Source organism: Pseudorasbora parva, chromosome 15 (genome assembly GCF_024679245.1).
Source record: "Pseudorasbora parva isolate DD20220531a chromosome 15, ASM2467924v1, whole genome shotgun sequence".
NCBI lineage: Eukaryota > Metazoa > Chordata > Actinopteri > Cypriniformes > Gobionidae > Pseudorasbora > Pseudorasbora parva.
This window is the reverse complement of record NC_090186.1, coordinates 30,212,203-30,226,142: the sequence shown is the minus strand read 5'-3', so window position 1 is coordinate 30,226,142 and position 13,940 is coordinate 30,212,203. Positions and strand designations below refer to the sequence as shown.

The following is a 13,940-nucleotide window of genomic DNA, read 5'->3' as shown; positions in this document are numbered from 1 at the left end:
TTGTCAGTCATAAATAACTGGAATGACACCACGTTTAGAAAATTATGACAGAACGCTAATTTTTCATGAACTAACCCTTTATGTTCACCTAAAAAACAATACAGTAATTTTGAATGCCTTTTGTGCAACAACAACAAAACCAAAAAATAAAATAAAATGATTTCCTGAAATACCTCAGGAGACTAAAATTACTCTTTTCACACTTTTTCACACATGAAAGCAAACTGTAGTAATTGTTTGAAACCTAGCTAAAATGTATCTGTTAAAATAACATAAGATCAGAGAAGTACCTCTAAAGTACCTCAGCTTGTGTTTACATATACACTGTACATTTATGAAAGAAAATCCACGTCTAATCCACACAGTCAAAATGTTAGTGAAATCAAGAAAATTTACACAAGTTAAAAAAATGGGTTGAAACATGTCTACAAAATTTGTGACGACGCTACGATAAAGTTCAATTTGTTTACATTTGTTAATGCATTAGGTATCCTGAACTAATATTTTTTTTACAGCATTTATTAATCTAGGTTAATGGTATGTTCACCAAGGTTGCATTTATTTGATAGCATTGAAAAAGTAATGTTGTAAAATATTAAAATGTAAAATAACTGTTTTTTTATTTTAATACATTTTAGTGTAATTTATTCCTGCGATGGTAAAGCTGAATTTTTTTCAGCTTCATTACTCCAGTCACATGATCCTTCAGAAATAATTCTAATATGTTGGTTTGCTGCTCAAGAAACACTTTTTTTATCACCAATGTTGAAAAAAAGTTCTGTGTAATACTTTTGTGGAAACAGTGACCATTTTTCAGGATTATTTGATGAGTAGAAAGTTACTAGAATGTATATATATATATATATATATATATATATATATATATATATATATATATATATATATATATATATATAAAAAATATTTGTGTAACAATGCAAGTCTTTACTATCACAGTGTACTGTTGGATCAAATAAATGCATCATGTAAAAATTATCATTAATCTAGATAAAAGTATAGTTGATACCCAATGTGTTGAATCAATTGAACCTTATTGTAAAGTGCTACATATTTTGTAAGTAAATCACAAGCTGACATTTGTGTAGTATCAGAGCAGATTTTAAATGAGGCCTCTGCTCCGAAAATACATTTTGGGACTGATGAGATTTTTCAGTGTATTTGGTCCACAGTATGAAACATATAATACCAGTATATTTGTGTTTAGTTAAACTTGACTTGCTGGTTGAGAAACAGCACCTGGTGTGCATTACTATGTTAGTAACGCACCATTTTTTACTGTTGCAGTAACTGCCTTATAGTGCGTCCTGTGTTGTTCTGACTCTGGTTGGCTGGGAGGTTTTCCAAAGACATGACTGGTCCATTGCTGAATTGAGTTGCATTTGTGCCTGTTGTTTGCTGGTTGCAAAGTCTATTCAAAACTGTTCGTAGTTGTACCCTGCCAAGACTGTGTGCGAAATGTATTTGTTCAGTCAAAAGCACAATTCTGTTAGCAACTGATCTCCCAGTTTATCGGCCTTCGAAGTAGCGCTCTGAAAATAAAAAAATCAATAGTTCCTGGTTACAACGATGGTTAAGTGTCACAGAGTTGCAGTGACTCCACTTCACCAGCAGGTGGCTGAAGTTCACAGGGTTTTCGCCATCGTCCATGGCTCTGTAAAACAGTTTGTGACCTAATCCGTTTTTTACAACTGTCCATTTGAAGAAGCATGATTTACAGTTATAATTCATCTGCATTCTCGCTTGAGGACAAAAAACTCAAATCCTAGAAAGCAGCTGAGATGACTTGCCTTTTGATTAGTGCAGTGTTCATATAACAAGTAATCATTAAAAGCTTTTACACTTAAAATTAGAACAAGGAAATGTTCTGGTCAGTGAAATGTCCCACTATACAGGCAGACAAACCACACAAGTAAAAAAATGGTCTGGTGCTTATCCTTGAATGACCAAAAATGCGGAATAAAAACATCCTGTACACCAAATAAGAGTGAGAGTAAATACTGTGAGTGATTCCATCTGCGTGTGTGTGTGTTTGTAAGGTGCAGGGACCGGTCAAAACTTGTTCTGTTTTAGCTTGTCGATGTGGTAGCAGAGCTTGAGAGCCGGGCCCAGTTTGAGTCCCAGGTACTTCATGATCATGTCACTCTTCAGGAGAAGAAGAGCGTCCCCATCAATCTCCTGAAGAAGTAATCACAAAGTCCACAACAGAATGCTTACTGTACACATGAGACAATGTTTTACAATGTTTTAATTTTTAAAGATATTAGAATATTCTGAGTTGGAAGAACATGTACACAAAAATCTGGCCCAAAAATGACAGATTTATTTGAAGAAATATTCCAATAGCAGAAACGGAGTGAGCGGTCCAGTGCGGAAACAGCTTAAAAACAAATATATTGATGAACTTTGCAGTGAAGTAGTAATGGTACAAATGGTGATTACAGAACTACTTACACTGTCCCTTCTACTTGGATAATATTATAACATTCTCTATTTCTATTATAATAATAATCTCTATTATCTCCCCCACTATTTTTTCACTTGTAGCAAACGTGGCGAATTGCATAATGTGAAGCTAAAGTGAACCTGCTGTGCTTTCCAATTACAAATCACATGATAAACCATGCAACCACCAAACTCAGAGCCCCAAAAGAGATGGACTTATTTCCATAATTAATTAAATCACAGCCTTTTTTGCATTTTAATAACGGACAAGGCCTTAATACGTTTCCAATTTGACTAATTGTGTGGCCCTATTTATAAGAGTAAAATTTCTATTTCATTATAGAGTCTTAAATTGTACTATGCTTTAGTTCTGTTTTAAATGAGCAATGTACAAAGATTTGAAATATTTTCCATTGAACATTTAGTGCAGGTGGTTATATCAACGGTTATGGGAACTTGAACTGATTCTGATTCTGGAGTTGTGAAGCACACAGCTGATCATTTCAAAACTGAACTAACCTTATCTAAACAGGTATTTGTTATCTGACAACATGTTCAACACATGGTGTTTGTTTGCCACTCGTAAATAAATGTGTCAGTCAAACTCACGTGTTTTCTGAAGAGATCCACATGAGGGCCCAGCGCTTGAGGGTCTGCATCTTTGATAAACCACACCACCTCATCTACGCTCCACCTGGAGGGATCCTTGCTGGGTGGGGGCTTTGCCTCCCCTGCCTCTGGGGATGGACTGTAGGCTAGATAGAGAGAAATCAGGTTCAGACAAGGTAAGGATTATATTCTTGGTTGAAACTAGAAACCTCATATATGCAACACTATATGTGCAAAACCAGTGTACACAAATGAGCATCACATTTTGGACACATTTATGTGCAGTATGTTAGCTGGGTAAAAAAAGTAAAAATAGTAAAAAGTTTTAGTAGTGTTCTCAACGGTTTTAACTCCAAGGCCCTCAGTGACCACTTTTCCAGTTATTTGTGACTTACTACATCAAGATTAAGGAGAAAACATTTTTTTAAATATGTTTTCTCACATTTTCATATTGATGCCCCCTAGCAGGCTCCAGAGAACCACTGGTACTTTATATTCCATTTCGTTTTACATTTTTTATTATCTCTTCTCGCATACATCTCATTTGTGAACCTGGACCACAAAGCGTTATATGGGTCTTTTTTTTTTTTTTTTTATTGAGATTTATACATATTTGGCTGAAATACAATTATTCCATGAAAATCTGGAATCTAAAGGGTGCAAAAAAGTCTACATATTGAGAAAATCGCCTTTAAAAATTGTCCAAATTAACTCCTTAGCAACGCATATTAATACTAATAATACATTTTTTATATATTTACCTTAGAAAATTTACAAAATATCTTCATGGAACATGATCTTTACTTAATATCCTAATGATTTTGGCATAAAAGAAAAATCAGTAATTTTGACCCATAAAATGTACTGTTTGCCATTGCCACAAATATACCCGTGTGACTTATATGACTGGTTGTGCGGTCCAAAGTCACATTTGATTAATATAGTTTTAAAATAGTGAGGAAACTCTATTGCTGCTTTAGTGAATAAGTGGAAATTTCCTGTTTCTTACCACTTCTGTTTCCTTCCTGGAATGTGCTGGGACTGGCTGCCTGCCTGCACACACCTCCAGAGTAGGCAGGGCCAGAACGAAAACCATATGCAGGTTTACTTGCCGTGTACGGTGAGGACATCACTCCAAAGGCAGAGTCGCTGGGGTCAACAGAATAGCGCTTTGGGTCCATTGACTCGGCATGGTAATCATCCACCATCGAGTCTGCAGCACAAAAAGAATCAATTTACGCAAAATAATGCATGTAAAGCATGCATGTCATTTGGCTCAGCATTATATATATATATATATACACACACACACACACTCACCTAAAGGCTTATTAGGAACACCATACTAATACTGTGTTTGCCATCAGAACTGCCTTAATTCTATGTGGCATTGATTCAACAAGCTACTGAAAGCATTCTTTAGAAATGTTTTCCCATATTGATAGGATAGCATCTTGCAGTTGATGGAGATTTGTGGGATGCACATCCAGGGCACGAAGCTCCCGTTCCACCACATCCCAAAAATGCTCTATTGGGTTGAGATCTGGTGACTGTGGGGGCCATTTTAGTACAGTGAACTCATTATCGTGTTCAAGAAACCAATTTGAAATGATTCGAGCTTTGTGACATGGTGCATTATCCTGCTGAAAGTAGCCATCAGAGGATGGGTATATTGTGGTCATAAAGGGATGGACATGGTCAGAAACAATGCTAGGGTAGGCCGTGGCATTTAAATGATGCCCAATTGGCACTAAGGGGCCTAAAGTGTGCCAAGAAAACATCCCCCACACCATTACACCACCACCACCAACCTGCACAGAGGTAACAAGGCATGATGGATACATGTTCTCATTCTGTTTACGCCAAATTCTGACTCTACCATCTGAATGTCTCAACAATAATCGAGACTCATCAGACCAGGCAACATTTTTCCAGTCTTCAACTGTCTAATTTTGGTGAGCTTGTGCAAATTGTAGCCTCTTTTTCCTATTTGTAGTGGAGATGAGAGGTACCCGGTGGGGTCTTCTGCTGTTGTAGCCCATCCGCCTCAAGGTTGTGCGTGTTGTGGCTTCACAAATGCTTTGCTGCATCCCTCGGTTGTAACGTGTGGTTATTTCAGTCAAAGTTGCTCTTCTATCAGCTTGATTCAGTCGGCCCATTCTCCTCTGACCTCTGGCATCAACAAGGCATTTTCGACCACAGGACTGCCGCATACTGGATGTTTTTCCCTTTTCACACCATTCTTTGTAAACCCTAGAAATGGTTGTGTGTGAAAATCCCTGTAACTGAGCAGATTGTGAAATACTCAGACCGGCCCGTCTGGCACCAACAACCATGCCACACTCAAAATCACTAAAATCACCTTTCTTTCCCATTCGGACATTCAGTTTGGAGTTCAGGAGATTGTCTTGACCAGTACCATACCCCTTAATGCATTGAAGCAACTGCCATGTGATTGGTTGATTAGATCATTGCTTTAATGGGAAATTGAACAGGTGTTCCTAATAATCATTTAGGTGAGTGTGTGTATATATAAAATGCTAAGCAAACACATCTTTCTACGTTTTTCTGCATTCAAAAGCAAACATTTAGCAGAAAGACTAGTGTCTTAAAAAAATCTTAAAAGCCAGTTTTTTTAGTGAATTACATAAATGCAGTTAAGAGATTGAATCTGTCTGATGAATTCTTCATTGACTCTCAGAACAAACTCTCAGAATACTTTGTCATGTCTGACACAAAATATTATGAAAAACTACATTTTTTTTAATAAAATAAAAAACAATAAATTAAAAATGATATTACGAAATAGCACTGTTTTTATATTTATGTAGTTAGAATAAATTACAGAAAGCTGTTAGACACTGCAAACACTGCCGTCTGTAGGAAACACTGATATACATAGTAACGTAGCCTCCCTCTGAAGAAGGTTTTCCTCACTTAACCGCGTTAACCATTGACATGGGATTAAGTCATAACACAACATTTGCCTGTGTAGCTGAGCGGTATGATATTGTGTCATACTGAAGTTAATGCTCTAATCTCTAGCGCTCCCAGACCACATTCACAGGGGAAAAAGAGAGGGGGAGGAGGGAGAGAGAGAGAAGGAGACAGAGAGACAGAGAGAGAGCGGCGGAGCCAACAGAACTCAAAACACTCAAAACACAGGCCACTCACAGAGGCACTCAACCTTTCACTGCCACTTAAACAGCTCAGCTTGGCCTCCTCTGCATTTTCAGAAGGGCAAATTGGACAGCAACAGAAAAGAGTGTAGATCCAATCAAACAGCAAAATTACAAAACATCCAAACCAAAAAGAGACAAAAACAAAAATGGCCTACTATAGAAAAGTTTACTGTGCAGGCTGTATAGATAGATGGACATACAGCTCTAGAATTTTTAAAAAGGGTAGAATAACAGAACTTGATGAGCACGCACTTGACTTGGGCTGTCCGTCTGAGTGCTTTTCATTGTGGAATGAGGAAGAGGAGGAGGGGGACGATGAAGGAGCGATTGGCTGGTCACTGAAGAGGTTCTCACACATCAGGCTTCGGCACAACTTCTTGAGGAAGCGCAAAACATAACCTACACTGTTGACCACTGGCAAACTCAACAGATGCTGTTTACCATCAAAGGTGGCTGATGAGGAGAAAGAAAGACGTGTTTAAATTCAAGTAAATTGCACATTATTGTAAATACCGTTACAGTAAGACTTTATTTTGCACAATTACAAGTAGCTTCACAAAATAATTATATGGCAAGTACATGTAATTCAGTAATATGTCTCAGTGTTCACTTATATACATACATTCATACCTTTACAGTATATACAAATATATAATATATAAAAATATAAAATATAATATGTACAATTTCCAAGTCACATTTCAGTCACATCAATTCAAATTAAACAATTAAATCAATTAAACATTTTTATTTTAAAATATGATTTATTCCTCTGATGGCAAAGCTGAATTTTAAGCAGCCATTACCCCAGTCTTGAGTGTCACATGATCCTTCAGAAATCATTCTTGTATTGCATTGATGTTGAAAACAGTTGTGCTGTTCAATATTCTAATACATTGCTATTTATTTCAAATATAAATCTTAAAATGTCACTTAATGCCACTTTTGATCAATTTAATGCATCCTTGCAGAATAAAAGTATTAATTTCTTTCAAATAGTCGTACTGGCTTTACAATGGTACACTGTAAAAAATTATTTAGAAAAAAAGTTGAGTTCATTGAAATTAAAATTTTGAGTCAATACAATGAACATTTTTTGAGATTCGACAACCTTTATTAAAATATTATTTAAAGATTTTGTAAGCATATTGGGTAATTGTGTGTTTTTTATTTCTGATTAAAAAAATGATTTATCAAATTTTTTATGTGGTTCAGATACAATAATATTTTGAGTGTCTGTTTATTAAACAAATTTTCTTCATTATATCAACTCAAATGTTTTATTTCAATAAACTCAAAATTTTAAGGCAACCAGGTTACTTACTTTTTAAAAATTAAACCAACAAAAAAAAATTACAGTGTAGTGCACATAAAGTATACAATGTCCACATACAATGGACTGCAGAATGCAGAATGAGAATCAAAATGGTGGCACGTTAATTTGAGAATGAACCTGAGATCTTTTCTCCTCCATAGCCTTCGGTGAGTAAGGTGAAGACGGCTTTCTGTTGAAACGCGCTGTCGATGCATCCCTGCACCGCCTGCTGCAGCACCACAGAGGGTCTGGCGGGACCCAAGTGATCCGGCAGCTGCAGCACCTTCTGCCTGTCCAGATTAGGACCCGTGTTCACCTGCTTATTCACGTAGATACACACTAGAAAAAGATGGACAGAGAGAGAAAGAGAGATTTAACACCAAAATGTGTCAAATTAGCACACTCTGCTTTAAGCATGCATTATAATGGAATAAGCTCAATATGGAACTGCTGTGTTTGCAAATTGTATTATCAGTTCATGTTAAGGTCATTGTCTGACTATCTTAGAGAAACAAAAAATTAGCAAACCAACAATCAACAAGACAGTTTAATTGCAATGATATTGTGAGTATATTGTTGGTTTTGTTCTGCTCTTGCTTTTAATAGTTTTTGTATTAAGTTTATACTGTTTGCTTAAAGGGATAGTTCACCCAAAAATGAAAAGTATGTCATAATTTACAAGTTGTTCCAAATCTGTATGAGTTTCTTTGTTCTGCTTTACACAAAAAATATATATTTTAAAGTATGTTTGTAACAAAGAAGAGAGAACAACCATTCACTACCATAGTATTTTCCCCTACTATGGTAGTGAATGGTTGTTCTCTCTGCTTTATTACAAACTTTTTCCAAATGAATATTTTTGTGTTTAGCAGAACAAAGAAACTCATACAGATTTGGAACAACTTGAAGGGGAGTAACTGATGACAGAATTTTTATTTTTGGGTGAACTATCCCTTTAAGTGTAACAATCAGTAACTTTAAAAGCAAATGCAGAAAACGTACATGCAGCAAAATAAATAGCAACAACGTTTCACCATAATAATCCAAAATTAAACCCTGATCTTTAAAGACAATGGCACGGTTTCACAGACAGGGCTTAGATTAAGCCAGGATTAGGCCTTAGTTCAATTAGGACATGTAAGTAGCTTTTATAAATGTCACTGACATATTTTAAGATACATCCATGCAAGTTGCTTTCAGTTAAAACAGCTCAAACATGCAGTTTAATCTGGAACTGGGGAAGAAACATACACATAGGCAGTGCACACAGTACTTCATCCTCAAATATTTGTCAAGGAAACATTTGAGGCCACATTTACAATATAGATCATTTCCAGAGGCCAGGAAGGGAGAAATTAATTTAATATCTAAGAAATACCCAAACAGACAATTATACACCATCTCCTTATCTTAAAATAATGTCTTTAAACGAAATCAGACTGTAAATCACACCTAAAAGCATCTGCGGTTTTATGAGCCAACCGGAGCCAATCAATTTTTGATTACCCTAAATAAAACAAACCCCCTTCAATAGAAAACATTTCTGTGCATTTATTTATCCCAAGTGACTTACAAACGAGGAAAAATACTAGCATGAACGATTTATCTTAACAAAAACAATACAGGTTACAGAAACATAGAAGAAATAAACAGAGAGCAGGAAAAAGAGCGAGAGAGCAGTGTGTGCAGGAATCCACCAATCACTCGCCCCCCTCCCACTTCCTCCCACACAATCTGTCCCCACTGACTTCCCTCGCTCGTCTGCAGCATGCGGATGCTTTAATCTGACAGATTGCCATGCTGAGGGATTTCCTTCGTCGTCTGTCATCTAAAAGCACCATGACCAGGAGTCAGACACACACACTGAATGCACACAAACACTCCCCTAAAATAATTGCAAGAAGTAGCCTGTTTGAGAATGAGTAACGGGATAAAGTCAATGAACAGCAAGTATGTGAGATGACACACAAAGTTTAAAATAGATAACTGATAGCAAGATCACTGACATGACATGTAGGCTTACAGATTTAGCACACTCAGGAAAGGCAATATAATTGAATTGCAAGTATGCACATACGAACACATTTCAGGATAAAACAAAACACCAAAGCTGTTGACAATGACCTCGGGTCATTAAGGTCATGACCTGTACAACAACTCCCTCGGTAACACCCACAACATACATCACTCACATCGGAACGCAGGTTTGCGAGCACTTAGATGCTTTGTCAAAAAATGTTTTTAAAAGAATCAAAGGCAAAATGCTGGTGTCAAACATATGAAGGCATGAATCTGGACAAAATGAACATGGTTTTTGAAATACAGGAGAGGGACCAAAAGAGAGCATGACTTTTCCACTGCACAAAGAATTAAAGTCTAGAAACCTGGTGGGCAGACAAAAGCCTCTTGTTCAGCAACTGCTCCCTACAGCAAACGGATTAAGCTTTGAGAACTCAAGATAGAGTTCAGCCATACCGTCACAACTTCTCATGTTTAAAGTAGACCATGAATAGCATTGAGATGCAGTCTCCATTCATTTTGAAAGGCAGAATTGAATTTACGCATTGCTATAGTTGTGATCTGAAGCTCGTATTTTTTAAATAGCACGATTTATTTCACTAAGAAGGCAATATACCAGAACAGAACTGATCTCACCATTGTAATGAAGAGATAAATTGGATAATAATGCCTCTAAGGCTAGAGCAGTCAGGTCCCTCAATAATGTCCCTTGAGAATTTCACATCTATTAACCTTTAAAATAAGAGCTGTAACTACTTTCTCTCTTCCCTTTCCTTCCCATGGATGTTATTACCAAATTGGTGGGCAGATCTTATGGACTTAAGGGTCCTGACCCCAAAGATTGAGTGTGTCTGTGCCGTATGAAATCTTTACAGGCTACATTCATACGTATTGAGTTTAGGCCTGACAGATCTATGACTGAAGTCTTATCACAACTAACACAACAATATTTGCATGCTTAATTTCTACTTGCACAGACAAGCAGCTGATCAAAAGTATATTGGAAAAAAATGCATGACAATTTGCACAAAAATATTAAACAGCGGTTTTCAACATTGATAATGATAAGAAATGTTTCTTGAGACAAATAGCATATTCAGCTCAGTAATAACAGGAAGAAACACATTTTAAAATACATTCAAATACAAACAGTGTTAAATTATAATACTAATTTACAATATTACTGTATTGTGAATCTAATAAAAGCAGCTTTGGTGTGAATAATAGACTTCTTCAAAAACTTTTTTAAAAATCATACAGAATCGTACTTAAACTTTTGACTGGTATTGTATACTGTGGAAATACATTTCTTCAATAAATTTAAAGGGAGTATTGAATTTTAAAGAACTTTCTGTAAGATAAGAAAAGCACGGCGAATGAGTAAAAACGAAACCAAAAAGTCAACAACAAAAAAAATTAGAATAGATAGTTCACCCAAAAATGAAAATTCTGTCCTTACTATGTTCCAAACCTGTATGAATTTCTTTCTCCTGCTGAAAACAAAAGAAGATATTTTGAAAACTGTTGGAAACCAAATAGCTGATGAACCTCATTGACCTCCATCATTTTTTCAACTATTTGGTTAACCATACTCTTCAAAATATCTTGTTTTGTTCTCAGCAGAAGAAATAAATTCACACAGGTTTGGAACAACTTGATGGAGAGTAAATTAATGTTAATTTTTTGGGTGAACTAACCCTTTAAATAATAGATAAGGAAAAATATCTGGTCTTGTTATTAGAAAGAAAGTGTTCGTTGACTTCTCTCACCCATGAGACATCCCATCATATAATTTAGATAAAAAATAAACAGTTATCATAATTCTGATATATGGGTACATTTACAGTCCCTACTGGCTACTAAAAGAGAATAAGACGGCACTGAGTCATAATGTGACTCCTCTGAGGACAGTGATTTTTCTTATGCTCACATTTTATTATTCCCTTAATACTTAGACCTGGTTACTAGTTTCTGGGAACCGCATGGCTGCACTTCAGACTGCAGATAGTAAAACTGGATGAAAAGGATGTGTGTGTTCATTACCTGTGAGGACCTGTGGGGTGGCAGAGTGGGGGATAGTAGCAGCGTCCTGGGGGATTGAGCTCATGTCTGGCTCTGGGGTGCTGCTGGGAGGAGAGATAGCCAGGGGCGTCATCAAGCGAGACTTCAGCTGGGAAAAAAATAATATTTTATTATTATTATTATATATTTAACTAATAAAAGTATTTTAAGATATGTATCATTTTTGTATTATTATTAAAAGGGGTCATATTATGCTCTTTTATGAAATCTTGATTTTGTTTTTGGGGGGTATTAGAAAATGTTTTTGTGACAAGCAGGATGGGCAAGAGCCATGAGAGGGTTCAAGCCCGGTGTGAGGTCCAGGTGAAGCTCATCTGCAATCATGCCACCAGGCTCGCCCTGCTTGTCACAGTTTTCATGCTTGATTGTTCACAAAGCACATTATTTGTCACATATTTTACATTATAAAAGCAGCTATCTACTTAGTGCAGTGAAGCCCCTTCTTACGAAATATGAAATGTGCTGTGATTGGTTAGCTGGTGTTGTGATGGCCACCACTTAGCGCGTGTTCCGGAAATATCCAACTGAGAGTTAATCTAAATTTCTCTAATGTAATAACTGATAATATCGATTTCAAACTAATTCAAGCCCAAGACCCTGACAGCACATATTTTAGAGTGGATTGTTTTTTTGTAATCATACATATAGATACAATGTTATCCTAGCCTAGAAATCTAGACGCACCCTAGCGGCAGCAAATTTAATCTGCCCGCAAGTGTCGTCTAGGAAATCTCAATACCCTTCTGAGCTGTATTCCTCACAATCTGGACGGGCCAATCACATTGTGTATAGAGTCGGAGGGCGGGGCCATAATGACGACGGCCGAGTTGCGTTTGCGTGCTTATAGTAAACACAGAAACTGGCGAACGGCGGCGGTCTTTCGAATCAGCTTTGACCGCGACTCTGGAAGACTTGGAGTTAAGCTTTTCTCTGAGAAAAGAACAAAGAACGGCACTGAAGTCATTCTTAAAAAGGGAAGATGTGTTCGGAGTTTTGCCGACCAGATACGGTGAATGTTTAATCTGTCAACGAGCTCTGCTTCACCTTCGTTGCTCTGGTTGGTGGTAGCGCTATCCTATCGCGTGCAGAGGGAGTTTGAAAGACAACCGTTTATCCCACCCCTCGGATTGAGCCCTGTCTATGGTGAGTTTCCAGACCAAACATCTTGATGTGGGTCTGGCTTGTCAGGCTAATGTTATCCACCATTTAATCATGATATTTGTGGAAAAACTAATACTGGTAATACAAACATGAATTGATCACAAAACCATGTTTAATTTTTCTAAAGAGCGATGAACCGCCTTACAAAAGTGAGAAAACAAGCTGTTCTCCATAAAATGTGCAGCGCACAGATCAACATCGGGGTTATGATTTTCAGGAACAGTGCTTCAGGAACTTTAACCACTCTCTATAGCCTTAAGAAGAGTTTGGAGTTTTGGAAACGTTTGGAAAAAATAGTGTCTCTTTGACAAAGCATCAACTGTCTGCTTCTAATGCAGCTCAACCGTAAGATTGTGTGGTAGTCCAAACAAATCAATCAATAAATCAATCAATCAATCAATCAATCAAGATTTATTGCTATAGCACTTTAAAAAACAACATTACCAAAAAGACAAATACAAATTAACAATACACCCAATACAGATCACTACTCAGACTCCAAACCCCTAAGGGCAGTTGTAAGCAATAGAGTAGAGTAAAACATTCAGACGAGTCACAGGATCTAAAATGTAGAGGAAGACTATTCCAGAGGCATGGCGCTGCCACAGAGTGGGCATGATCTCCTTTTGTGTTCAACCGTGATTTAGGAACATTAAGAAGGGGACTTAAAGGTCTAGCAGCACAGTGATGTAACAGGCTTGAAATATACTCTGGAGCAAGTCCATGCAAACCTTTACAAACCATTAACAAGACCTTATATTGCACTCTAAAATCAACAGGAAGCCAGTGCAGAGAAGCCAGCACCGGAGATACACTAGAGCATTTCCTTGTGCCAGTCAGCAGTCTGGCTGCTGCGTTTTGCAGCAATTGCAACAAAGCAAGCACATTTTTAGACAGCCCCAGACATAAAGATTTGCAATAATCCAGTCTGGATGAAATAAAAGTATGAATCACAGTCTCCATATCTTTATAATTCATAAAGCTCTTTAATTTGGCAATGCCTCTCAGTTGAAAAAAAACTACCTTTAATCACAGCATTAATTTGTCTATCAAATTTCAGCTCTGAATCAAATATCACCCCAAGTTTCCTCGCTTGCATGTTGACATTA

The 13,940-nt window shown here is 36.9% G+C and overlaps 1 protein-coding gene across 6 annotated transcripts in view; it reads right to left on the bottom strand.

Moving 5' to 3' along the window:
* Positions 1-922: 922 nt before the first annotated feature.
* Positions 923-13,940, bottom strand: part of scml4 (Scm polycomb group protein like 4) — a 35,977-nt gene continuing 22,959 nt past the window's right edge. For all 6 annotated transcript variants that reach the window (XM_067417660.1, XM_067417662.1, XM_067417663.1 and 3 more), the window contains 6 exons: positions 11,632-11,758; positions 7,708-7,908; positions 6,507-6,707; positions 4,082-4,285; positions 3,073-3,218; positions 923-2,196 (listed from right to left, as the gene is read on the bottom strand). In XM_067417660.1, the coding sequence (XP_067273761.1) occupies positions 2,071-2,196; positions 3,073-3,218; positions 4,082-4,285; positions 6,507-6,707; positions 7,708-7,908; positions 11,632-11,758 (1,005 nt within the window). In that variant the 3' untranslated portion in view covers positions 923-2,070. The remainder of the gene's footprint in view (positions 2,197-3,072; positions 3,219-4,081; positions 4,286-6,506; positions 6,708-7,707; positions 7,909-11,631; positions 11,759-13,940) is intronic.